At 34.1% G+C, this 26,812-nt stretch overlaps 1 protein-coding gene across 1 annotated transcript in view; it reads left to right on the top strand.

The window, feature by feature from the left end:
• The first annotated feature begins 4,065 nt into the window (after nt 1–4,065).
• GLRB (glycine receptor beta) overlaps nt 4,066–26,812 on the top strand; it is a 49,819-nt gene continuing 27,072 nt past the window's right edge. The window contains exons 1-6 of the mRNA XM_070948555.1: nt 4,066–4,116; nt 5,378–5,532; nt 19,003–19,109; nt 19,669–19,736; nt 25,021–25,250; nt 25,769–25,851. Coding sequence (XP_070804656.1) covers nt 4,081–4,116; nt 5,378–5,532; nt 19,003–19,109; nt 19,669–19,736; nt 25,021–25,250; nt 25,769–25,851 — 679 coding nt within the window. The 5' untranslated portion in view covers nt 4,066–4,080. The remainder of the gene's footprint in view (nt 4,117–5,377; nt 5,533–19,002; nt 19,110–19,668; nt 19,737–25,020; nt 25,251–25,768; nt 25,852–26,812) is intronic.

Raw genomic sequence — 26,812 nt, 5'->3', positions numbered from 1 at the left:
TAATGGAGCAGATTATCTCAAGTAATAAAAATAACTGGTTATCAAGAGTTCTGAAGCAGGTATCTAGCTCTGGTATCCCTTTAAATTGGCAGCAGTACGACTATAGGCAGATCTGAAATTGGATTGCACAGAGATTTAAGGACATAAGTGCCCAAGCGGATATTGCACAAGTGACAGCAGTAAAAGTTTGCCCCTGGTTATTAGCCAATAAACAAATTTTCAAAATAGAAAAATATTTAGCTGTGCCCTGTTTCCCGTCCTGAGAAGATTCTTTACAAAATTGAGGTTGGACCAACTTGGAACAAATATGCTCTGGGGTAGATATAAGGGTATTCCTGTAAGGGAAAGGGTCTGTCTATGTGGGACGGGGGAAGTCGAAACAATGTCCTATGTAATTTTTGATTGCCCCCTATATTCAGACCTGAGGAAACACCAACTGGGCAGGATCTTTTATACCAGCACCCCTAAGTCTAAAGAGCACTTTTTGCGATATTGTTTGTTAGGTTCCAACTTGCAGTTGGTAAAATGGATTGCTAAATTTGTGGTTGATGGGAAGGAGGACAAAGTTGGTGCAGCAAAATGCGGTAGATTGTAAGAATGACCACTTGATCTAACAATGTAATTTTAATAGCAGTTAACACTGATTGGGTAGGCACAGGGGTGACATTATAATATAATTTTAATTATATGTAAATGGTATTTTAAATGATTGTATTTTATCCCGATTTTATTTTAGATCGTATTTTATTTTAATTGTATTTTAATTGCGAGTTATTCCAATCTCATTTAATTTGTTTTACCAAACCTTTGTAATGATTTGTCTTTGGAATTCTGCACTTGATATGGCCCAATGGGCTAATCAATAAATAAAATTGAAAAATTGAAATCTTAATCTGTTCACCGCCCTGAGTCCTTCGGGAGAAAGGCGGTATAGAAATTCAATAAATAAATAAATAAATAAACATGACTTTCCTCCTATGTTTTCAGCTATGATGAATCCATTGATAAACAAAAGCTAGTATTCAGGTGTTGAAGCCTAAAGTTACTCCATTGTTCTGTAATCCTCTATACATCTGAGGAAAGAAGCAAGTTAGCCCTGAAATAAGTTGTTATGATTTTAATAATAATCCTAAAACTGAAAACAAGTAAATACCATATCATTCTAGTTTCTCTTTTACCAATGAAAGGAAAATCCTGTTTGACTATCTAAGGATGAAATATAATTATCACATAATTTGGTTCAAATATGTTGCTACTACAATTTGGGCTATGGTGTATATCACTTTCATTAAAATTCTTAACTCACTCTCTAAGCAATTTATAGTTGGATTATTCATTTGTTGGATCTTTACAAGCATGGATCCAAAAATTTTCAACATAATTAAGAAACTTTAATTCAAAATACAATACAGAAACATTAATCCAAGGAGGTTATAAATTGATTGTATTTTTACATAGAATCTACTTGGAATTGCTGAAGAAGACCAGCTCACATCTGACTGCATAACATACTGTAAACCATTCTTTGGTGCTTTCATGGTGCAAAAATGTGAATCTAGTACAGGTTCTCATTATTTTTACATGAATCCACCTGAAACTATCATCTAATCATAGAAAACATTTGTTATCAAGGTCTAACAATTGTGAATTTGATTATTTCATGAATCATCATGTACAAAAATAGAAATACAAGGCATGGATACTCATATTTTGGATGAAGTTATTTGAAAGTACAGTATTGGTTAATTGACTCATGATCAATGGTCTGTGAAGATAGTAATATTGCTTTATTTTAACGGCAGTTTCAGCTAAAAACATAAAAATTTGTGAGTTTATACTTCAGATCCCCCTTTTTACACTTTTTTTTGCTTCAAGTTAAAATTGTCAGATTTGTGCTTCTTATGGTCTCTTGTGCAAATTGATGTGATATGTATTGTAATACTGATTTCAGGCAGATATATGGTAAAAAAAAATCCAGCAAATCCATGAAGATTGGATGTTCTTTGGATCACATTTTTTTTATTTATAGATTTCCTATCTTTTGTATAGAAGTTCATGGTAGTTTAGAAACTGACCCATCTATTTTTTTTCTTACAACGAGCTTGTGACTAAATCTGGCATTAGAGAGATTGGACTAACATTGCCCACTTTCTGTGGCTGAGGTTGGACAAGATCCTGGGTCTTGTATCTTAACCTATACCACACTGGCTCTCTTTTTTAAACACTGGTGATATCAGGAGAACATCAGATCCATGACGATGAGTATGAATCTGTGGAGACTGATCCCATGTAAAAACAATTAAGAATGAGGATCTATATGAATCCAACATCTTCTTTCTTCCAATCAAATTCAAGAAATCTCATTACATTTAATGCACTGAATGAAGTCAGTCTAAACCCATCTTTCAATCAGAACAGAGAAAGAATCCCAGTAGGCAAATAGGTGCTGATTCTGATCCAAATACAGGTAGTACTTGATTTACAAAAGTTCATTTAGGGACTGTTCAAAGTTACAAATGAAAAAATGATTTATGACTGTTTTTCACTTACAACTGTTGCTGCAGCATCCCCATGATCAGGTGATCAAAATTCAGACACTTGGCAACTAACTCATATTTATAACTTAGTGTCCCAGGGTTGTGATCACCTTTTACAACCTTCTGTCAAGCAATGGGGAAGCCAGATTCCTTAACAGCTGTCACTATCTTAACAACTGCAGTGATTCACTTTAAACCCCAACAACCGAAAAGGGCGAGGCGCGCGCAGAAGGGAGGGGAAGAAAGCCTAGCAAGACCCGTCGAAGTAAACGGCTTAAAAGGTAGAAAAGTGACGGGGGCAGAAAGGATCAAGGGCAGACGCCACATCACCACGGCACATGCGCAACAGGATCGCACATGCTCCCTCACAGCCTGCCGAGGAGTGTGCACATGCTCAGTACCAAAATGGACGCTTTTTTGACGCGGGGCTCGTTTTCATAATTCAGCGGCGGCTCTCCGGGGTTGCTCCGTTTCTCTTCCCAAACGGGCTGGTGAATTTCGCTTTGGCCATGGGCCGCTGGGGACTGTTCAGTCACCTCTGGCTATAATCCCGGGAGAGGCAGGGGAGGCTGAGCCATCCTGCTAGCGGTAAGTCCTCGTCCCGTGGCTGGAAGGGCCGTAGAGCTCAGCCAGGAGTTTGTGCCTGCGCGTCCGTTTCAGAAGGGAAGGGAAGGGAAGGGAAGGGAAGGCTTCGGGCATACACGCAGGCGGGACTTGGGAAGTGCCCAGATGGTGAGCCCTCCCCGTCCGGAGGTCCCGGGCTAGTGCAGCATCCCGTTCTGCAGAGGTGGGCGACCGGCAACTCTCTGCTCCATCGGTACCTCCGTTCAGTACCTCGGCCAGCTTCTGGAGGGATGGCCGCCCGCCCTTGCTGAGAAGCGACGTTGGGAAAGAATTTGGGGACAGCGGAATCCCCGGGTGCTGCTTCTGTGGTCGAGACGCGAAGGGGAGGAAGCTGCGGGCTGGGAGATATTTTCATCCGGGGGGGCGGGGAAGGCAGGTGGCTATCCAAATATAGCAAAAGCTGTAGGGCGCAAGTGCGAGGGTCTGGGTCTGAGAAGCCAGGCTCCACTGCTCGGTTCCGATTTGGAGGGAGACAAATGGTGTTTTAGAGGCCTTGTTGGCTCGACAAGGTGCTGGAGGGGGCAAGCGATAAGCCTAGGTATTGTTGTTTGGTGGAAGGGGGGGGGGAAAAGGGACATCTGTTGCTAAGGTGACACAGGCGATCACTAAAGTGTGTGTGTGTGTTCTTAGAAATGTGCCCTCCAGTCAAAGGTGCTATTTCTGCATCTTGAAATTGTGTTCTGCAGATCTTCTATATGAAGATCCTATAAAGTGTGTGTGTGTGTGTGTGTGTGTGTGTGTGTGTGTGTGTGTGTGTGCGTGAGTTTACCTCAGTAATATGTGATAACTTCAGAAAAGGCCACAAAGATTTCACACTAGTGAATCTAGTGTGAAGAGGAGAAGATGGAGAAGATGTTATGGAAACCTTGTCACTGGAGACATGAGAGGGTACAATCTACCAATGCTGCAGCATTGGAGCATGTCCTTGGTCAAAGCCTGGATGTGCTTATGGGAGGTACAGAGAACCCATGCCTCATAATCTGACTGCAGTCCACATTGCTGTGGGCAGAAGAAGATGCCTCTTCTGTTGGAAGAAAGGCAACAATTCTGTTGCTAGAGATATAAATTCTGTTGAATTCTGTTGAAGGGATATAAATATCCAACCTCTGCATTCAGAGTAAAAAGGCAAAAGAAGGATGGAGAAAGGAATCTACGCAGCACATATTATAATGCTCAGTCACTAGAGAGCTAAGGCTGGTTGACGATCATAAATGCAGAGGGGTTTTTTTCAGTCAGTGCAGCAACCAGTATTTGTATTAAGTGTAAACAATTATGCTGCTCCTTGTTTAATTATGTTGTTACAGAATATTCAATAAATGCCATCCAAAGAGCATGTAATAATAAAACAGCTTCAATAAATACCTGCCATTATTTCTATTTGAAATTAGAATGTTAAACAGAAGATTATTGATAATTCATGTAAGTATATTAATTGTAATAAAAAGGTGAACGTTCCAGTGGGAATGAATATACCGTATATTCTGTAAATATTTTATTAATATTAATTGAACTATTAGAAGAATAAAATTTTAAACAGGGCCCAAAACTAATTTGTTGTATCTTATATGTAGCATAATATGAAAATACAAATAAAAAACTCCATGATTGATTATAGTGTTTCTATTTCTGCAGGTGAATGTTCATGCCTATAGCTTCTTTTGGAAGATTGGTTACTAAAGTAACTCAAGGTTTTATTAATAAAGGATGACCATATGTTGCAAAGTTTATAGTGACAGTTAAAATATAGTCACCACAAACTGAAACAACTTAAATGAGCTTTAAAATATATATCCATTTTTAATTTATTTGTTAGGTGCCTTTGACTCAGTTTTTGATTCCTGGCAACTCCCTGGCCTAATCCTTATAGTTTTCATGGTAAGATGTTTTAAAGGTGGTTTGCAATTGCTGATTGTTAGGACTGAGACGGAGCGACTGATCCAAAGTCACCTCAATGACTTTGTGCTCAGGCAGGACTAAAATTCTCAGTTCCTAATCAGATGCTTTAACAACTATATCAAACCAGTTCTCATATATGCCTATTTTAGCTTTCCTTAAATCAAATAACAGCCAAATTAATAAGATCTAATAGGTGATCATTAGAGAATAATTATTTCTATGTATGATGTATAATAGTGTTTGCTTCCTGTGTGAAGTATAACCTAGTTCTTCATTGAACCTCATCAAATTGCATTTCTGTTCTTTCTCATTTAACACAGGTCAACTTTAATCCTGGGCTTCAAGTCCCCACAATGAAGTTTTTCTTGGCAATTGTTGTGGTTGCTTTTTTCTCCTTATATGTTGAGGAAGTCTGTTCCAAAGAGAAATCTTCAAAGAAAGGAAAAGGGAAAAAGAAGCAATATCTCTGTCCTTCGTATGTTCATTACATTTTTATACGATTTCTGAAATACTGTATAGTTGCATATTAAAAAATGCCTATAATTAAATGTAGGCTTTCATAAAACAAGATAATTCACATAAGCAGTACTGTAATTGTATCCATGTAACTCAGTATTATGATTGCCATTTCCTGAAACAACTTTTTAGGGATTTAGACAAGAGACTTTCTCAATGCAGAATTTGAACCTGGAACTTTGTAAACCTTGTGTACTGCCATGAAGCTATGACTACAACTTTATATTGTTGATAATCAGACCCAAAATTATAATCAGAATCTTTAAATGTGTGAGTTTTGAAAAGCATATTAATCATTATACTATAACATTCCTCTTAAGTCCTTGTGTAGGTAGCTTGTTTTTGCATGAACAGAGAAATTATTATTTCTCTTATTATTTTCTTATTATAAAGCCAGAATGTGATATTTTAGGCAAATTGACATGAGAGAAATTAATTCTTACTCATATGTTTATATAGTTGAAGGTATGGAAGGCATAACCAACCTTAGCATGCCATGGTCACAGATAAATTGTTAGTTTTAATGACATTAGCAGCCAGCATCTGTACAATTGTCTCACCAGTAATTTTGAGCTTGCGTAGTACAACATTATTTCCTCTGTTTTTTTGTTTCTTAATGCATAAATATATAGTACAGGTAGTCCTCGATTTACAACAGTTCATTTAGATGACAGTTCAGAGTCACAACGCCACTGAAAAAAATGACTTATGATCATTTTTCACACTTACAACTGTTGCTGCAGCATCCCCATGGTCACATGGTGATCAAAATTCAAATGCTTGGTAACTGACTCATATTTATGACTGTTGCAGTGTCCCAGAGATATGATCACCTTTTGTGACCTTCTGACAAGCAAAGTCAATGAGGAAGCCAAATTCACTTAACAACTATGGTACTAACCTAACTGCAGAAATTCACTTAATAACTGTAGCAAGATAAGTTGTAAAATGGGGTAAAATTCACATAACTATCTCATTTAGTAACAGAAATTTTGGGCTCAATTGTGATCATAAGTCAAGGACTACCATATTATGCAATGACTTTTTAGTAATTGACCTCAGTGACCTCTAAGTGAACAAGACCTGTTATTCTAAAAAGTTAAAATAACTTCCATTACTTTGGTATGGTCCATGTGATAGTAAAGAATGATATGAATTCTGCTTTGAGGTTTGGACAATACAATTTTATTTTGTGCAGTTAGGATTCTTTTGTTTTTCCAAGGGTAAATTTTGAAAAGTTTAAAAAACATAGAAAAAAGGTATACCGAGTTTGAATTTAGCTTTATTCAACGAGTTTAAAGAAATTACCTTATTGGACAGTGCAAATTCAGATTATAATCTTAGTAAAATATAAACCAGAGTGATTATATCCACCTAATATAAACTGCTCAAAAAAATAAAGGGAACACAAGCAGAAGACATCCGAGATCTGAATGAATGAAATAGCCTTATTAAATACTTTGTTCGTTACATACAGTAGTTTTGTGTTCCGTTTAGTTGTTTGAGCAGTGTATAAACTACTGTATGTAATGAACAAAGTATTTAATAAGGCTATTTCATTCATTCAGATCTCGGATGTCTTCTGCTTGTATTCCCTTTATTTTTTTGAGCAGTATATATGCTGTTGTGTTTTATATTCTGACTTTTGTACAATAATATTCAGCATAAACCTATTTTTGTAAAGTACAAAACATTTCCCAAACTGTTTTATGAATATAAAATGTACATGGTTATCAATTTCGGAATCCTTATATATGATTTTTACTCAACTTTAATTTGCTTCAGTTATTTGGATTTCCAGACACTGCAGCAAAACAATAGTATTACTTTAAAATATTATTTGTAGGAAAATAGAGTACAAATATATAGTAATATATATCGGTATATGAATGTTTTAAAAATCCTCTATTAACAATTTCATTAAATCCAATTACCATATTTTTCAGAGTATAAGACGCACAGAGTATAAGACACAGCTTAGTTTTTGGGGAGGAAATGGGGGGGGGGGGAAATCTGCCTACCAGGTATTCATCTGGCTAGCATCCTTAGTCTGGTCAGTTTTAGCACATTAGTTTGCTGGTTTTTTATCCCCTACTTGGCGATAAAAAGCAGCTTCTAAGGCACAGCAATGAGAAAAGCAGGCAAAGCATGGGGAGATGCCTTCACTTGGCTAGTGCCTAGTTAGGGCTGAAAAAAAGCTTCTAAAGAACAGCTGAGAGTCGGAGCAAAGCAAAGCATGGAGATTGCTTCACTCTTTAGTGCCTCGTTAAAGCACAGTGAGGGAGCAAGCAAAGCTGGGAAGATCTTGCTAGCACCTCATTAGCGCCTTGTTAGGGCTGAAAAAAAGCTTTGAAAAAGCTACGTTCGGAGTGTAAGACGCATCCAAATTTTCAGCCTCTTTTAGGGGGGAAAAAGGTGCGTCTTATACTCCGAAAAATACGGTATTTCAAAATCTATTATTCTGCACACTCAGTCCAACAGTAGCCCTTATGCATTTTCACTGTGCTACCACAACTGTTTGTATTCATATATATCTGATCTTATTTTGTCTAATATTTATCATCACTTTCATGAATGCTGTGAGAAGTCCTTTAATTTTACTTCCAGATAATCATTAGACAAGCTGCAATAAGTTGATCCATATGAACACAATATTAGAAATGAGTTTTGTTACAAACTAGTGTTTAGACAAATATAAATTGATTACAGACAGCAAATTTCTACTTTTATGAATTATGACTTTTATGAATTGAAGCTTTCAATGTTATGTAGAGCTTTTTTTAAATTGGTCAGAATTTTTCTAGAAATGTTATTTTACTTAAATGTTAGGGGGGAAATAGAAATGTCTTACTTCTACTTCCTATTTTATTTACATAAGTTGCCTGTAAAACTATTATAGCTTTAATGTCTGGTAAAGAGGTAATGAAAGGGTAGGAACTATATCAAAAATTAAATTAAATTTAAATAATTTATATACTTAATAATATTTATTTATTTATTTATTTATTTATTTATTTATTTATTATTTATTTATTTATTTATTTATTGATTGATTGATTGATTGATTGATTGATTGGTTCGATTTATATGCCACCCTTCTCCGGAGATTCAGGGCGGCTTACAATGCGTTAAGCAATAGCCTTCATACTTTTGTATATAACTGCTTAGTAGGGCTTTCGGCCCCCCCTAAGCGGTGTTCTTTTTTATACAAGTCAGTTTATTGCCCTCTCAATCCGGGTCCTCATTTTTTAAAAATTTATTTATATTTACATGCATATACTGTTCCTTCAGCACAGTTAAAAAGCTTTATAATAAAGTTGCCTTAAGTTAAGCACACCTGATTTGGAGGAAAGTATACAGAAGATAGTGAAGCTAACTAAGTGAATAGACAGTGAAAACAGCTATGAAGATGGAAGATTATGTGTGTAGGAGGAAGATTCTTGAGACAAAATGAAAAAAGAGGTGGATGAAAGCAAAAGTTGTTATAGCCATTTGTTCTCTCCAGGAAGACCATAGATAAATATTGTGATGATAGCACTGAATGAATGAACTCAAAAAATCAGATGCTGGCCAGGCCCACTTCCGGTTTAGCATAGGAGAAAAAAGTCCTGATACGATGTGAGTTTGACACCCCTGATCTAGATTATAGCTTCTCTTGTTATTGAAAAGATACACAGTCAGAAGTCCCTATGGTCCAATAGAAAGGAAAAATTTCCTCCTAGTCGTCATTCAATAAACTACAATTTCTTGAGACTGGAGAAATTAGCTAAGACCCAGATGAGCAGAAATCAACACTAAGATAGACCAACAATAAAGAAGCAAACAATATCCTAACCAACTCTGACAAACAAGCTAACATTAAACTACAACTCAATCAAGGAACCACTAAGACCATTCCCACCAACACTGACTATTTTATATAGTAGGGCAAGGTACTAGTATATAAAATTCATCTCTTACCCCACTTCCTACTAGCACTGATGATGTGACCTAGTTTGGTAATAAAATGTCTGCAAGAAGCTCAGACAGCCAAGCTCAGAGAGCACCAAGGATCCCTCACACTAGAAAGACTTCTAAAAGGGGGTGGAGGTAGTAAAATCTACTATTGCTATCAATGGCACTGAAATCAGAAGAGTTTTGAAGAGTTTTATTTAAAGTGTTTGTTTACTTCACATACTGTCTATCTAATTTCTTCTGTATGAAAAATGCCATATATTTATATATGATAAATATAGCTAACCATTTTTAAGGATTAAGTGTTATAATATACATATATCATTATAAATAAATCTTCCAGTTTCAAACACAATCCAGATCTGTGGGAAAAATCAGCTGTATTTTTTATCACTACCTGAATGTAACAGATGTCTTACAAAATACACAGTGATTGAGATCATACATTAAGGAAGGCCTTATTTTGTGTTGGTTTCATAGAAACTGAGTTATTTGAATGAATGGTTGTATAGCAGCACTCCAACATTAAAGAAGTGTCACAATTAAATGTGAATGCTGAATTCAGTATTTACTAGCTTGCTACTTATAGGTGTTGACAAATATTTATATCTTGAAATTGTTCTTCCAATTTTTAAATGTTTTGAATTAAAGATAATAATTTCCAAATTCCTAATTTGAACTAAATGTTTAAATAAATATTATCTTACTATTTGTGTAAAGCAATATATGATGCTGCATGAATAATTATCAGTTGTATAGTGCTTTGGACTTGATCTCCAAATGTGCTTTGCAACATGTGGTAACCCAAACCTAATTCTTTTGCAATAAACTAGAGAAGCTACATCTTTGATCTATGATCTTGGGGAAAAATATGTCACTGTTTTAAGATGTACAGGCAGGTGCTATATGTGCTGTTCTGTGCACGCTAAAGCATTTTTGGAAACTGCATAACCTCTGCATGTTTATGTTATATTGAAATATTTATTTAAAATACTTTTGTTTCCAAAATAGGAGCATTCTTACCATATCTGTAGTTTAGTTTTAATGATATAATTATTGAGTGATTTTTAATGTCTGTTTAGATCTTAATTAACTTGTTTCTCAGTTGTGCATTCCTATATTGATTATTAAAAGAAATATTAAAACTCTAAAAGTCATTTTTGTTCTTTAGATTTATTTTCGAAGTGATATTTTAACACTAACATTAAATATGTGATCTCCTTGTGTTCCTTATAGTAAAAATGATGTTACAAATCCATATTTAATTACATTGCTTTTATCTAATATAAGGATTGGGACAGATTCATAATAAATTAACTTTTTGATTTATTGCTGAAACATCAAAAGATGCTGTTGGTATTCAGCTTTTGATAAATGTGGCTGAGTCAAATTTCAATACTTTATTCCAATATTTTAATTTGGCCTTCCTCAACTTAATATTATAGATATAATTAAATTAACATATGACAGAATTCCTACCTTCTTATGCTTTGGAGCTGTAGCTCTGATGTACCAGCACAAAGATTATCAAGTTGGATAAGGAAAAATTGCAATAATTACTATTTTTTCCCTTGAAATGCAAGTTCTGAAAGTGAAGATAATGTGAAGATATTTAATAGGTTAATTTGTATTTTAGGTGATTTTTCAATTATGAATTGAAATTATGAAGTAATTAATCAGAAACAAGAATGTAGCATTCCCATTAATTTGACTAGAGCAAAAATTCTTCTGATCTCTGCTTTCTCTTCTTTATAATCTTTTAATTTATCCCCTGCTAATTTGTGGAACAAAATCCTTACTGGAATATCACAAAACAAAATAGGCAGAAAGTAAAGGACAATGGAAAATAGTAGAAGAATTTTTATGGGTTTTCTTGTGTGTAACATCATTAGAATTTGGAGCAAAACTATTGTTCTCACGTCATACCTAATCTATGTTTGCTTTTAGTCCTGGGATAAATTGTGGAGAAAGGACTGTAGCATATACCAATAACAATGGACAAGTAAATTTGTATTTATGCCTGTGGTAGCATAAACATTTTTTAATATTAAATCTGAAGATAGGAGAAAAGGACATTAGAGCAGATTTATTACTGTACATACATTTGTCATCAGTATTATGCAACAATATAGGATTTGTCTCAACTAATTTGTCTCAACTATTAAGAAAGAGAGCTGAACCACTGTCATAGTCTTTGGAAGAGCCTCCAAGCAATAACTAGTTGCTACTGGGGTGGAACATATTTATTTTAAAGTAAAGGTGGTCCAGTTTTCTGCAAGACATTTCAACTGTCAATAAATCATTTATAACTCACATAGAACAAATCAAGTCCTTAAATATTACCTACTTTATCCTCTTTCATTCATTTTCCATATGGAAACAACAAATTGTCGAAGTTTCATCTCATGCATAGAGGTTTTCCAATCTGATGACAGATCTGTTAGCCATAAAGGGAGCGATCTGAATGGCAGTTACACTATTTACCTAGAGTACTCTTGCTTTTGCTTTATGGTATCCAGTTTAGCCTTTATGAAATATAACCATATTATGATTCTAAAAGTAATTTATTCTATATTGAATCATTCTCCATGCCCCTGAATTATCCTTAAGGCCTCCCTGAGTATTGAACTAAATCCTCCGTCTATCACTATTTGCATGTGAATTTGCCATCTGAGATACTGGTTAAAATTAAATTTTTGAAAAAAAATCAGCATTTCATCTTATCATACAGAGGAATTCAACACTTCCTTGAGGACAGCCTTAGTAAATTATTTTTCTTTGAATGGTCTATCCATAAATTATTAATGGTTTGGAGCAAGCATTTCAGAGGCAAAGCAATGTATTCTAATGTTGATTTGTAAATTCAGAGACCCACCTCCCAATTATATTGTGGGGATTATTTTTGTCTCAACTCCTTTGCTATTCTTAAGATTCAATGCCATACCATTTATGCTTGTAGAAGGTGATTTAATAATATGCTCTATTTAGATTGCCATTGCAGATGCTACAGTAGGCACTTTATTACCGGTAATTGCTCATATGCTGTTGCATTGCCCATTATCTTAGCATTGGCAATCAGTTCAGTTATATTTTCTTTGTCAAACATACAAGCTGGCCTGAATCTGACAAAATCTTTTTAGCACTTTTAATTAGCAGATACCATCTCTAAAATTTCTAAGAAAATTGCTTAATTTTGTTCTGTTCCAATTGCAAATAGATGACAATAGGTATAAACTTGTTTTAGCCTGGAGCATCTGGTTGTTACTTATTGCCTATTATTGTTCATTTGCATATTCTTATAAATATACAATTTTATACAATTTTAATCCATCACATGCATTCATTTTCATAATCTGCTTTATTACCATCAAAACATATTTTGTTTATTCCTTCAATATTGTCTTTGACCATAAATGTATAAATAAATAAATAAAAATTGCAGGAAATGTTCTGCTATTTACTCATAAATATAGATTCTAGTATTGGTGGTTTAATCAGAGAAAGAGAAAGAGATCTGATTAAAGGAAAGGAAACCTTTTCTTGGCATCTGATTTTTATGACAGCAGCAGTTAACCTTAGAAAACATCTTGTACATTTTGTTAATGCAGTATCCTGTCCCTATACAGTGAATATTGATCAAGAAATCTATATCTATCAAAGGAAATACATGTTTGTCTTTATGATTTCTTACTGTATTAATATTCCCTATATCTTCCCCCAATGATCAGTTCGTGGCATTAAGTAAGTGACATGGTTAAGTGAATCTGACTTCCCCATTGTCTGATCCAAACTCATCTGGCTGGCTTCCTGCCTAAGGCAGGACTAGAACTCACAGAACTTCTGGTTAAGGCACAGTACCTGGTTCCTTAACACTTCACCAAACTCGCTCCATTGCTAATCTAATATATTCTGTATACATCTTACTAAGCAGAAGTATTGAAATAAATCCCCACATAAATAAGGATTCCAATACTTACCCAGATTTCACTTCTATGTTCTGCTTCCTAGGACAGAAAGACTGAAATTCTATACTTAAATCAATAACAAAATTAACATATATACTAAAAGATAAAATATAGAAACTTAATTTACTGATAGGTAATTGTAATTTATACCTTAAAATTCTCATAGGGCATTATTCAACTTGCTATAAATTTGTTTAAAACAATGGGATGGAATAAAAAAGCCATACATTAATTTCATATCATTCAGTTTTACCATAGACATTGAGAAATGACTTTTTCCATCAAATATATTGACAGCATGTACAAGTCTTCCACAAAAAAGCAGTTTTACATCTTTTAAAATTTGGCCCAACTATACTAGTCTAAAGACAACAAACCTTTGATTCCACATTTCACAAAGGAGCTGCCATGAAATATATTAATATTTTCTAATATTAAATTGATGACTATTAAATAATTTCTAATTAATATTGTAAGCAATAACAAAAAATTTTACCTATATACACAAAAGGCAATGAGGTATCTTAATTCCCTCCTAAGTGAAAGAAATCAAGATGAATAAATGATAAAAAAATATTAATAAAGTAAAGAGAGAAGATTAAAAATGTATGTTCCCAATTTGTCAGTCATCATGTATTGTGCAGAACAGACTATTGCCCCTCTCATTAAAAACTGAGGAGGAGGAAGGACATGACGACAATACTTAATATTCCATGAAGCTGTTGGGGGAAAAAAGAAAAGAGTTCTGCTGCTAAACCTATTGAAATATACTGACATCCAACAAAGTGAAATGTAAAAGAAACAGAGGGAGAGAGGAAAGAAAAGGAAGAACACATAGTACGGGTGCAAGTAAAAAAGCAAGCAGAGCTTCTATAGGATTTATGTTTTTTAATTGTTCTTTATAGCCAAGGTCATATAGATAAAAACAAGCTAGCTTATTTAGGAAATGGCAGTTTAACTGCCTGAAGACAAGTGAGCAACAAACAAAATCATATAACATGTTTAATCTTCCTTCAAAAGGGATTCAGCTGGAATATAAAGCTAAGACATTTTTCTGCTTCCCCACGATATAAAATCAAAAGTGTTTTGATTATGCCAGAAGAAAGGCATACAGAATTCTAATAAAATACACATGCAATATTTCTCTTCATACTAAACATTATTCTATGTTACTCAATTTCCTGAGTGTAGTATGAGAGAAAGATAGGATATGTTATTTTTCCCATTCAGTCGCAGAAATGAATTGGCCTTTGCTATATTTCATTTTGTACAGGTGATCTTAGAAATGTCACAATAAACGGCTGAGCTTTATTAGATTATAAAAACAAGACCCTGGAATGTAGTGATCCTTAGCTGTTAGTCTTTGTCAAAACCAGTTCTTTAACATTATAGCTTCGTGTACATTAGCTGAATAAAAGGGAATTCAAGAATATTATTTTATCCTGAATGGATCAGTTAATGTAAATTATAACATATAATTTAATCTGCATTGTGAATTATAAATTTAGCAGATATTTCATGATTTTCCTATTCCTCACCTGCAAATGAACAACCTTTGCACCTTTCACAATTGCTTCCTAAACTGTTGCTCCAATGGAGCACGTTGATGAATTTATTTCAGAACCATCCGGGTAGACCACAGTATCTCCCCTACAAAGGATCAGGAGATTTTCTAGTTCTAATTGAAATGACCATTAAGTGTTTATAATAATATGTAATAATATGTAACTACTGTAACAATCTCTACATTGGGCTCCCCTTGAAGAGCACCTGGAGGCTCCAACTGGTCCAGAATGCAGCCGTGCGGGTGATTGTGGGGGCGACGTGGCGCTCCCATATAACACCTATCCTGCGTGAGCTGCACTGGCTTCCGGTGGTCTTCCGGGTGCGATTCAAGGTGTTGGTTAACATTTTTAGAGCGCTCCATGGCTTAGGACCTGGATACCTACGAGACCGCCTTCTGCTACCAATAACCTCCCACTGGCCAGTACGCTCCCACAGAGAGGGTCTCCTCCGGGTGCCGTCGGTCAGGCAATGTTGACTGGCGACCCCCAGGGGGAAGTCTTCTCTGTGGGGGCACCTGCCCTCTGGAACGAATTGCCCCCGGAGATTCGGAGGATCCCGGACTTATGCACCTTCCGCTGTGCCCTCAAGACTCTTTTGTTCCAACAAGCCGGGCTGGCCTAATTCTAATTCTTTTTAACTTTTAATCTTTAATTTTTAATTTTTAATTCTTGAGGTTTAAAAATGGGTTTTTAATTAGTTAAGGGCCATATTGTTTAATATATATTTTAAATTGTTATTAAATTTTCTATATGTGTGTTCTTATTCTGGCTGTACACCGCCCTGAGTCCTTCGGGAGAAGGGCAGTATATAAATTCAAATAATAAATAATAATAATAAATATAAATAGTGTGGGAGATACGATAGCAGAGAATTGCAATACCCATCCAGTTATAGCACAATTTTAGCTAAAACTGTTTTTCATTCTGTTTTTTATTTATCTTGCTTTGATGTCTTCAAAATCAAGAGTGCTAATTGCTTCTATAATATGTCCAAACTATAATAATTTGAATTTGGCCATTTGTGCCATAAATGAAATACCTATATAATCTGTGTGGTGGCGCAATGCTTAGAATGCATTACTGCAGGCTACTTCTGCTGACTGCCGGCTGGCTGCAGTTTGGCAGTTCAAGTCTCACCAGCTCAAGGTTGATTCAGCCTTCCATCCTTCTGAGATCGATAAAATGAGGACCCAAACTGTTGGAGACAATATGCTGACACTGTAAACTGCTTAGAGAGGGCTGTAAAGCATTGTGAAGTGATATATAAGTCTAAGTGCTATTGTTATATTCAGTTCTTTTAGTTTATGCATAAATATATTGATTAATCAACTAATACATGGAAAAATGGTTCAAAGGAATATTTAATGTTACTAATATATTTATTGCCAGTTTCAACATTCCCTATTCATATTTTCTTAACTGTATTGTATGTGATCATTCCATAGTATTGCAAATGTTTGTAACTTTGAACTTTTGACAATGCAGCTTTATATTTGGGTACTTGTCAAAGATTGAAATTGCAATGGCAATTGTATATGCTGGCCATCTTGGCATACTTTTTCTAGTCTACAAACTCCAATGCATGGTATTCAGCTGATGTTGGCCTTTGTAAAAAGTTATCAGGCTTTTCTGTTAATAACATACACTATAGTAAACCTCTAATAAGTACATTTTTGTAAGAAAGCTAATGAAATGGTTGTTTAAAATTCTAGTGCTGTGGTGTATCAAATGCAAAGCCTAATTAAAATGCGGGTTAAATGTTTTGTTCTATTTGCATGGACTAACAGGCCTGAAGCCTCTCTTTTCTGGTTACGAAACAATGACTTTTACTTGTTTCTTGCTTTGGTAATAAATAATCTGGACTGAAGTGGTGTCAGTCTTTTCTACTTCTGATTTTGTGAGAGCTGTCTCTCACAATTATTCAGCTGTGACAGAATCGTGGTATGATTTTTTAAATATGATATTTAACTTTAATTTTTTGAATATTACCATTGCCACTATTTGGATAGTAAAGATTCTAACACTAATGCTTGCTCATTAGACTCAGATGCTTCCTTCATTCATAGAGTTCCAAAAATCAAGTTATGCTATCCTTTTGTAATAAAAGAAACAAAAAGTAATGTAGAACCTTAATGATTTAGGTTTGTTTTGTATTATTGTATACAGTTTCATGTATCCTACTTCATGCATTATAATTTCATGTTTCATTATTGTACAAGCTTTTATGTATCATGCTAGTACACTTATAAATGTACTACATGTACATGATAGTACATCTATATAAAAAAAGATCTTTTTGAGTCTTTTGCTTACCGTATTTTTCGGAGTATAAGACGCACTTTTTTATCCCCCAAAAGGGGGTGAAAATTTAGGTGCGTCTTATACACTGAATAGCTGCCCACCCACTGGCCCCCACCCTTTGGCTTGTGCCTCACAGCAGTTACCTCCTTGCAAGCAAACAGCAAGAAAAAACAGCTCCTTTCAGCTTCAGCATAGGTTAATTAGCACAAGTTGATTAGATTGGCCTCCCAACTCTCAGCTGATTTGCTCTCAGCTGTTTTGCTCAGGGCTCTGCTGCTTGCTGCAAAGAGTGCTGGAGCAGATTTTTTTTCCCTAGCTACGCTGAAAAACGAAACTGAAAGTAAAGCAGGCTCTTTGCAGCAACGTGGCAAAATGAGGCAGAGAGAGATTTCTTTTTCTTTTTCCTCACCAAAAAAGATAGGTGCAAAAAATGGGAAATTTAGGGCAAAAGAGGAGAGTTCAAGATTTTAAAACACAAAAGAAAAAAGGCAAAAATAAAAATGGGAAGGGAGAAAAAGAAAATGAAATGAAATGAAAGAGAAAGATGTTATACATATTTAGAATTGAAATATGAATAGTAATAAGAAATAAATGGGAAATCATGATTGTAAAAATGAAATGAATAATAATTGGAATATTTTTCTATATGGGCAAAACTTTGGGTTATTGGGAGAGTTTAAGATGTGAAAATGAGTAACGTAAGGGGAAAGTTCTAACTAGGGAATTGTAATAATTGAGATACTATTGTATTTTGTGTTGAAAGCAGAAATGGTTAAGTTGTGGTTTGGAGGAATATATGGGGAAAATTATTTGGTTTATTATTATTGGTAAATATAATTAATTGATTTATAAGAAATTGGATTGCATGGAAATAATTGGAATATTCATGTTCATATTGATTAATATACAAAAAAGATAGTTATATAACTAATTGATTTATATTAAAATGTTGAATTTGTATTAAACAACTGTAATATTACGTAATTAACCAATGTGACGATGGATATAAAAATAGGTGACAATGGGAAGGGGTATAATATAGAATAGAAGGGAAAAATTGAATTTGATTAAGATTAGAGATGAGGATGAAGGGTAATATTGGTTTTTTTAAAAAATAGATGAGGAATAAATATGGCAAAAAGGAAATATAGAAATTGTAAATTTAATTGAAATGACTAAACACTGTTTAAATTTGTGAACCAGCCAAATACTCTGTTCAAAGAAAATACATTGTATGTTTGTATGTGTGTTTGTCTAAAAAAAAAAACTTAAAAAAAACAACAACCAAAAAACGTAGGTGCGTCTTATACTCCGGTGCGTCTTATAGTCCGAAAAATACGGTAATTGAAAAAATACTGATAATTACTTATAGCCATAGTGGCCCAGTAGTTAGAATGCAGTGTTGCAGGCTAACTCTGCATTCCAGTGCCAGAAGTTCGATCCTGACTGACTTAAGGTTGACTCAGCCTTCCATCCTTCCAAGGTCAGTAAAATGAGGACCAGATTGTTGGGGGCAATATGCTGACTCTGTAAACTACTTAGAGAGGGCTGTAAAGCACTATGAAGTGGTATATAAATCTAAGTACTATTGCTATTGCTATAAAGGTGTAGAAAAAAAAGTGACACTTTTTTTTAAAAAAACAGACAGCAATCAGCTGAAGATCTTGCAAGAGTACCTGCTAATTCTACAAGTAACATCTTAAATAGACTTCTGGTTAGTTATGATCCCAGGATAAGACCAAATTTCAAAGGTTGGGTAATGTATAACAATTATTTTAATTTGATTGATTTCCTATTCTAAATGTTTGCATCTGCATTTTAATTATTTATTTCTGTAAATTAGCTAGACGTTGGTAGGTAAGAGTTGATTAGATTTCAAACTACATTAAGCAGAAAATAAACTAAATGTTAGATTATGTATTTTAAATTTAATTTAGAAAATTAAATTTTCTTTAAACAAATTAACATAGCCATCAATCGCTATAAATTAATATACCATTATATACAAAAATCTATCTGAATTGTAAGATGAGCTAACCATTATTAGTCATCATTACTTTTTTCACCTGCCCATCTAATATTCGGTCATACTATGTAATTAATAAATTGTTAATAATTTTTACGGCCTTTTTCCTGAAATTTTCTTCATAAACTAGAACTGAGTGTACTTTCATTAAAAATATAGAATTAGGATTACTTTTTTACTTGCTCTGTATTTATAAATCTTTTATTTGAGAGTCAGATAACAAAAAATAAAAGGAAAGGTAAAAGAGAGAAAACAGAATAAAAATTCTTATGCATATGTTTTAGGAATTCCAGTGGATGTAGCAGTGAATATTTTCATTAACAGTTTTGGATCAATACAAGAGACAACTATGGTGAGATTGCAGTTATTTATTTATTTATTTGGATAATTAATGTTTTCTTTATTAAACATAGGAGTACTTGCTGGGCAACAATGTTAGAAGAAAAATATCAGAATAGTTAAAATTAATGTTAAAATAGCCAACGCTCAAAATAGTGTGGCAGATGAAAGTTTAGAGTCAAATGACTACCAGGATTTTAAAAAGTTTGGATCAATATTACTCAGAAGCAGATGTTAAGGAAAGAGCAGTCCCAAGAAGGATATGATACTTCACCTTTGAATCCTCTATATTCACTATATCTGTATAAAAAGTTAAAAATTTTCTTTTCTTCTAAGTATTTATTTAATTTTTTAAAATTTCCCACTAAGGCTATCATAGCTTTATGGATTGATCTATAGCTATATAGAGAGGGGTCTGGGACCTTCAGACTCCCACCCTTGGCTGCACCTCCTTCACCTCCAGTCTCCCATGTCAGCCCATTTACAGCCAGCTTTCCTCCTCCACAATGGCACTCTACCGGCCATTCTCCCAGGCCATTCGGCCTCTGCCCCTCTGCCCCTTGTCTTTGGCCTGACCCATTCGCCTTTTCTATATCATTAGAAAAGAACATGAGAATTAGGGCTTTAAAATTTTAATCAGTAGTTGAATTTTCACCAAAATATTTTTATGTTTTATTCGTAACATAAAAAACATTTATTTTTATCAAGAATATCTAAAGTGAAGTAACTGAGATATTTAATGAATTTGCAACAACCAATGTTATATATATCTTTCTGATATTAAATTCTCTCTTGATTTCATTTTGAAATCTCCTTTGGAAAATTTCAGTATATCAGGGGTGTCAAACTCGATCTCGTCACAGGCCGCGTTGCAGTTTTGTTTGCCCTTCAGGGGCTGGGGTGTGTGGCCTGGTCATCGCAGCCAACTGGTTGGGTGTGGCCAGGACCGGGGCTGCGGGGGCTGGTCCCTTGCTATTTCTGGGGCGGCCCACGGGCCAACTCTGGCCAATCCGGCCCATGGGCCGCGTATTTGACACCCCTGCCCTAAGTTAGCCATTTATGTTTAGTTATTATTTCTCTTTGATTTTTCCCCATACTAACAGCAAAGCATTTCTAAGATAATGTTTTTGGAAGTATCTATGCATTTTGTTTTTTCCATACCATAGAAAGGCATGCTACTCCAGTTGAAGATCATGTCCATGCCCATATAAGTGTTGAGGCCTGGTAGTATAACTTCCAATCTGGCAGCCCAGCCCCCCCTTTGTTTTTAGAGTCTTGTGGCATTTTCAATCTTATTCTTGCTCTTTTTCTTTGCCAAAAGTATTTATTTCCAACTTTATCGGAATTGTTTGGAACAAAAATAATAATCTCAGCAAGATATTCATTTTATTGTAGCTATTCTTCCTATCATCGATAATTGCAAGTTTTTTCCATTTCTCCAGATCTAGTTTAATTTGTTGCAACAGCTTGATATAATTATCTTCTTTGATAGTTGCACATCTTGCTGTTAACTGAATTCCTAAGTATTTTACTTTCTTAACTATCTGAATATCTGTCTTCTTCATCAATTCTTTTTTTTCTTTTGTTTATCTGTAACATTTTTTTACTAGTATCTTAATTTTCTCTTTGTTTAAATTCAATCTTGTAACTTCACCATACTCTTCTATTTATTTATTTTTTATTAATTTGGGTCCAGTTTCTTGTGGTTATTCTAGAATAAATACCAAGTCATCTACAAATGCCTGTAATTTGTATTTTTATTTTTTTTATTTCCATACCTTTTATTTCTGAGTCTTGTCCAATATTTCTGTTTAACACTTCCAATGTTAATATAAATAGTAGAGGGGACAAAGGACATCCTTATCTTGTGCCTTTCCTTATATTAAAGTTCTCTGTCATGTCCCCATTAACCATCACCTTTGCAGATTGTTTAGAATATATTACCTTAACCATATTAGTAAATTTTTCACCAAAGTCCATATATTTTAATCGTAATACAATAAATTGCCAATTTACATTGTTTAATGCTTTCTGTGCATCTAAAAAAATCGACACCATTTGTTTTTCAGAATGTACTTCATAGTACTCCAACGTACTCCAAGATAATTCTCATATTATTTCTAATTTGTCTTTTAGGTAAAAATCCATTCTGGTCTGGGTGTATAAATTCATTCAAGAATCTTTTTATTGAAGCATATATTTTATAGTCTACATTTAATAATGATATTGGCCTATAATTTTTTATCTGTTTTAAGTCTGAGTCTTCTTTCAGTATTAAAGTGATATTTGCTTCCATCCAATCTTGTCTTCTAACAATACTTCATTGTAAACCTCCAACATTGACAAACTTAAAGTGTCTTGTAAATATTTATAAATTTCTGCCGGTAACCCACCTGGTCCTGTTGGTTTTTTTTTATTCTTTTGTCTCTTACTCGCCTCTGTTAATTCTATCATCATTATCTTTTCATTTAACATAGCCTTCACTGTTTCAAGCACTTAGGTAGTTTAGCTTTTTCCGAGTATTGCTTTATTTTTTCTTCTGACACATTCTCTTGATCATATAGTTTTTCATAGAAATCCTGACTTATTTTCTTTTTAGTTTCATTTTGATAGTGAAGAGTTCCCTTTTCAGCTAGCAAACTATGTATCCATTTCTTCTCTTTCTCCTTTTTCAATTTATATGCTAGCCATCTTCCTGGTTTATTAGCATTTTTGAAAAAAAAAATGTTTTGCTCTTTTAATTTTTTGTGCTAATTCTTCTTTTTCCATTAGATTTAACTTATGTTTTATTAATTCCATTTGACTTTTTTAAGGTCCTTTTTTGCGGTTCTTTCTGTAATTCTGTTTCAATTCTGTATTCTCCAGGCCTTTGATCATCTTAGTTGCTCTTCTCTGAACTTTTTCCAAAGGCTCAACATCTTTTTTGTAGTATGGTGACCAAAATTGGTTGCAGTATTCCAGGTGTGGTCTTACTAGGGTTTTATAAAGCAGTACTAATACTTTACATGATCTTGATTCTATTCCTCTGTTTATACAACCCAGGATTGTATTAGCTTTTTTGGCTGCTCATGTTTAAGTGATCATCTAGTAAGACTCCAACGTTCCTCTCAGTTACTGTTTTTGAGTCAGATTTTGCCTAATCTAATCTTTTCTCCACATTAAAATTTATTTTGTTGGATAGGGCCCATTGTTCAAGTATGTCAAGATCTTTTTGGATCCTGAGCTTGTCTTCTGGGCTGTTGGCTATTTCTGCTAGTTTAGTGTGATCTGCAAATTTGATGAGTTCCCATTCTATTCTCTCATCTAAGTCATTTATGAGGATATTGAAGAGTACTGGGGCTGAGACAAAGCCTTATGGTACCCCACTACTTACTTCTCTCCATGTGGATGTAATACAATTAAAGACTATTCACAGAGTATGGTTTGTCAGCCAGCTACAAATCCATCTGGTGGTGATGTTGTCTATTCCACTTTTTTCTAGCTTACCAAGAAGTAGGTTGTGGTCTACTTTGTCGAATGCCTTACTGAAATCTAAGTATACTATGTGCACAGCATTTCACTGATCTACTAATTTAGTGACTTTATCAAAGAATGAAATGAGTTTGGTTTGACACAATCTGTTTTTAACAAGCCCATGCTGGCTACTAATTATAACTTTATTTGCTTCTAGTTGTTCACAGATCTGTTTCTTGATTATTTTTTCCAGGATCCAGTTTCCCAAGAAACATAATTTTCATAGGATGATTCTATAGGTTTTTCTATAAATCCCATGAGAAATGTAGCTTTGTTATCAACTGTAGCAGATCTCTTTTAACTGATTCAGTCACTGCTGCAGTTATTGATGCTGCGACATTCTTCCCCAATTGTTCAGACCTCCTTTGTAAAATCTCTGGCATAATAACTTTTTCTGTTAATTCCCTGTAAATGATCCTCTTCTGTTTTCTGTAATTTTGCTCTTTTTTCTGGTAGTGGCCATTATTCTTTGTTTAATTTATAATCCAGTAAATGGACATAAAAAGTAAAAGAGGGTTCATTGTGTATCATAATTTTTATAGTCACACGGTCTGTTGCAGTTTCCATTTCCCTTATTCTTCATTTAGCAAAGTCATCCGATTGTCTTCTACAGCAAATTTAAACAATCTTCTTTCCAGTGGAGGTATATTAATTAGTTAATCCATAATTACTTTAAAATAAATAATGTTCCAATTTTAACAGTCATGCTTTAAACTTTCTTAGTCCAAACTTGATAAGGTTTTGCTTGTACTTTTTAAAAAAATCAATTTAATTATTTCCTTAGTTTTTACTTTAAATTTGCCCATGGGTTGAAATGCACTCACCACATGGCTTAATGTGCTCTGTAACTTTAAATCTTGGTTCTAATGTGCAATAGAAAGTGCACTATCCAAACCCAGTGGCCTTTAAGCAGGCTCCACTAGAGTCTATGAGCTTGATTATTTCTTCTGCAGCTCCCAGCACTCTACCTGCAAGTCACCTGCAGGATCCCTGTTGCTGATTTTCTCACAAGGCTCTGCTTGCTTAAGCACACATGTGTGTAATTTCATGATTTCTTGTCTGAAGCTCCAGTGGTCGAGAATCCCACTTGGCTTCCAGTCTTTGCTTCAGCATCATCCCCTCACATGAAGATTTGTTAGTCCATCATTTTCTCTGTCCAGATATCCCAGTACATTTTCTTTAACATTGTCTTACTTTACATCTTAGTTCCTTCGGCTTATATTCTCTTCTTTTCTAAGTTTTGAATTATGTTGCAATATAAGAACAGTATAATGGATATCTACTCTATATGTTAAATGATACAGTATAGGGACAGGAACAGTATAACGGATATTTATGTATTAAATGACATTCATCTTTTATCCTAATCTTGTCCATTTATTTGTTTGATTTCAAATGGATTCCCTGCAAACTATGCTTAAAATTCAAACATGGCTTTAGAAATGCATTAACTACATTATTTCTTGCAAGCACTGGGGCAGTGTGAGGCTGAATCTAAAAGAGTGATGGGGCATAAAATTTAGCTATACAAATCTTTTGAATGACTGACTGACAATGAATGAAATAGACATATACTATTGATTATTATTATTTCTTAAATTTGCTTACTATCTATCTCACCATGAGGTGAATCCATATACGAATTATGAAAATAGTTTCTTAATTTAAGCTTCGCAAGTTTTGCTAACATTTCTGTCAACTGAATATACTGATTATCTGCTTTAGATGTTAAGATATTAATTCAATAAATGTAACTGTTAATATGCTTAATATATTTCAAACAGGATTACAGAGTGAACATCTTCTTAAGACAGAAATGGAATGATCCTCGGCTTAAATTGCCCAGTGACTGGAAAGGATCTGACTCACTAACAGTGGATCCTACCATGTTTAAATGTCTGTGGAAGCCTGATCTTTTCTTTGCAAATGAAAAGAATGCTAACTTCCATGATGTCACTCAAGAAAATATTCTCCTATTTATATTCCGTGATGGAGATGTCCTAGTCAGCATGAGGTACTTTATATATTCTACTTCTTATGAATAGTTGTGAGGAAACTCCATAACTATAGAATTTTTGTTTAAGTAATGTTATCATAAGTAAACAAGGTGCTATACAATCAGGAAATTGGACTGCTTTATTGGAACTCAAGTTAGAGTGCTAGTTCAAAAAATGATTAGTCAAAAATAGAGTGATTATTCAAAAAACCGAATAAGCATCATGCCTCTTGCCATAAAATCAAAATGAAATGCAATATAATTGCTAGCTTAAGCACATGTACATTTAATGTATGTACATAGTGTAACTGCTTATTTCCTAGAGAAGTATTTTTCTGTTATGTGCTTATGTATTTAATAAAACAGATCAAAGAATTAGAAAAAAACAAAAATCCAAATAAGAAAAGGAGTGCAAGTGTGGATATTAAATATGACTTCTTATGCTTATATACAGTATATGTATTTAAATTTTAAATTTTGTCTTTCTAACTTGTAGCGCATTTGAATTGCTTTCAAATTTCACTTTATATTTCCAGATTATCTGTTACTCTGTCGTGCCCATTGGATTTAACTTTGTTTCCTATGGATACACAGCGTTGCAAAATGCAGTTGGAGAGCTGTATGTAAATTACATTTTACATATTTTACATCTATCTATCTATCTATCTATCTATCTATCTATCTATCTATCTATCTATCTATCTATCATCTATCTCTTATGCTTAATATTTAAATATGCATATTCAGTACAATAATAGACCTTCAGATCTTCCAATGGTGCACTCACCAGTCCTGTAATTGACTTGATTCCACCTTGGTGCCTCTTCTTTTTCCTTCCATCCTTCCCAGAATTATAGAATTCTCTAGAGAGTAAATATTTGTGCAATAGGTCTGAAATATGATAACTTATGCCTTGAAGGAGAATTCTGGGTTGATTCATTTGATCATACCTTTGTTTCCTTGGCTAGCCATATATTCTCAGGAATACATAAAAGTATCAAATCCTGTTTCTATTCTGCTTCTTTAAAACCCAACCTTCACTTTCAAAATGTATCACAGGGAAACTATTGCCTGTACAATTCTGTCTTAAATACAGGCACATCATGGTATCTGAAGGCTTTCATGGCTACTGTATAAAATACTAGTTTGTGGCATATTCCTTAACTTACTTCAGTGTTGACAGCACAATGACATTCCCATTTTTTCTAAGCACATTCCAAAGCTTGACATGATCAACATAATCAAATGCCTTTCTATAATCAATGATAAAATATTCACTTCCCTTTGGTATTCTTTGTATGTCATACTATATATGTGTACTGTATTAGCAGTAATGTTTCATATTCTTTGGCTCTTTCTAAGCTTGAACAAGTAGCATCTCCTTTTCCATGATCGTAAGCATTTGTCAGTGTGTTAAATTAAGAATATTATGCAATAATTTTCATAGTATGTTCTTTGGTATTAGTATGTATTGTAGATTAACTTTTACCATTATGTTGTCTGCTATGACATTCTTCATATTTGGTTAGAGCCTTTACTGATTCTACTTCTGTTACTTTCCATATTTATGTATAGATAAT

This window comes from Pituophis catenifer, unplaced genomic scaffold (assembly GCF_029215685.1).
Source record: "Pituophis catenifer annectens isolate HBS135680 unplaced genomic scaffold, rPitCat1.0.hap2 SCAF_8, whole genome shotgun sequence".
NCBI classification, from domain to species: domain Eukaryota; kingdom Metazoa; phylum Chordata; class Lepidosauria; order Squamata; family Colubridae; genus Pituophis; species Pituophis catenifer.
The sequence above is the reverse complement of the archived record's forward strand: the minus strand, read 5'-3'. Positions and strand labels throughout refer to the sequence as shown.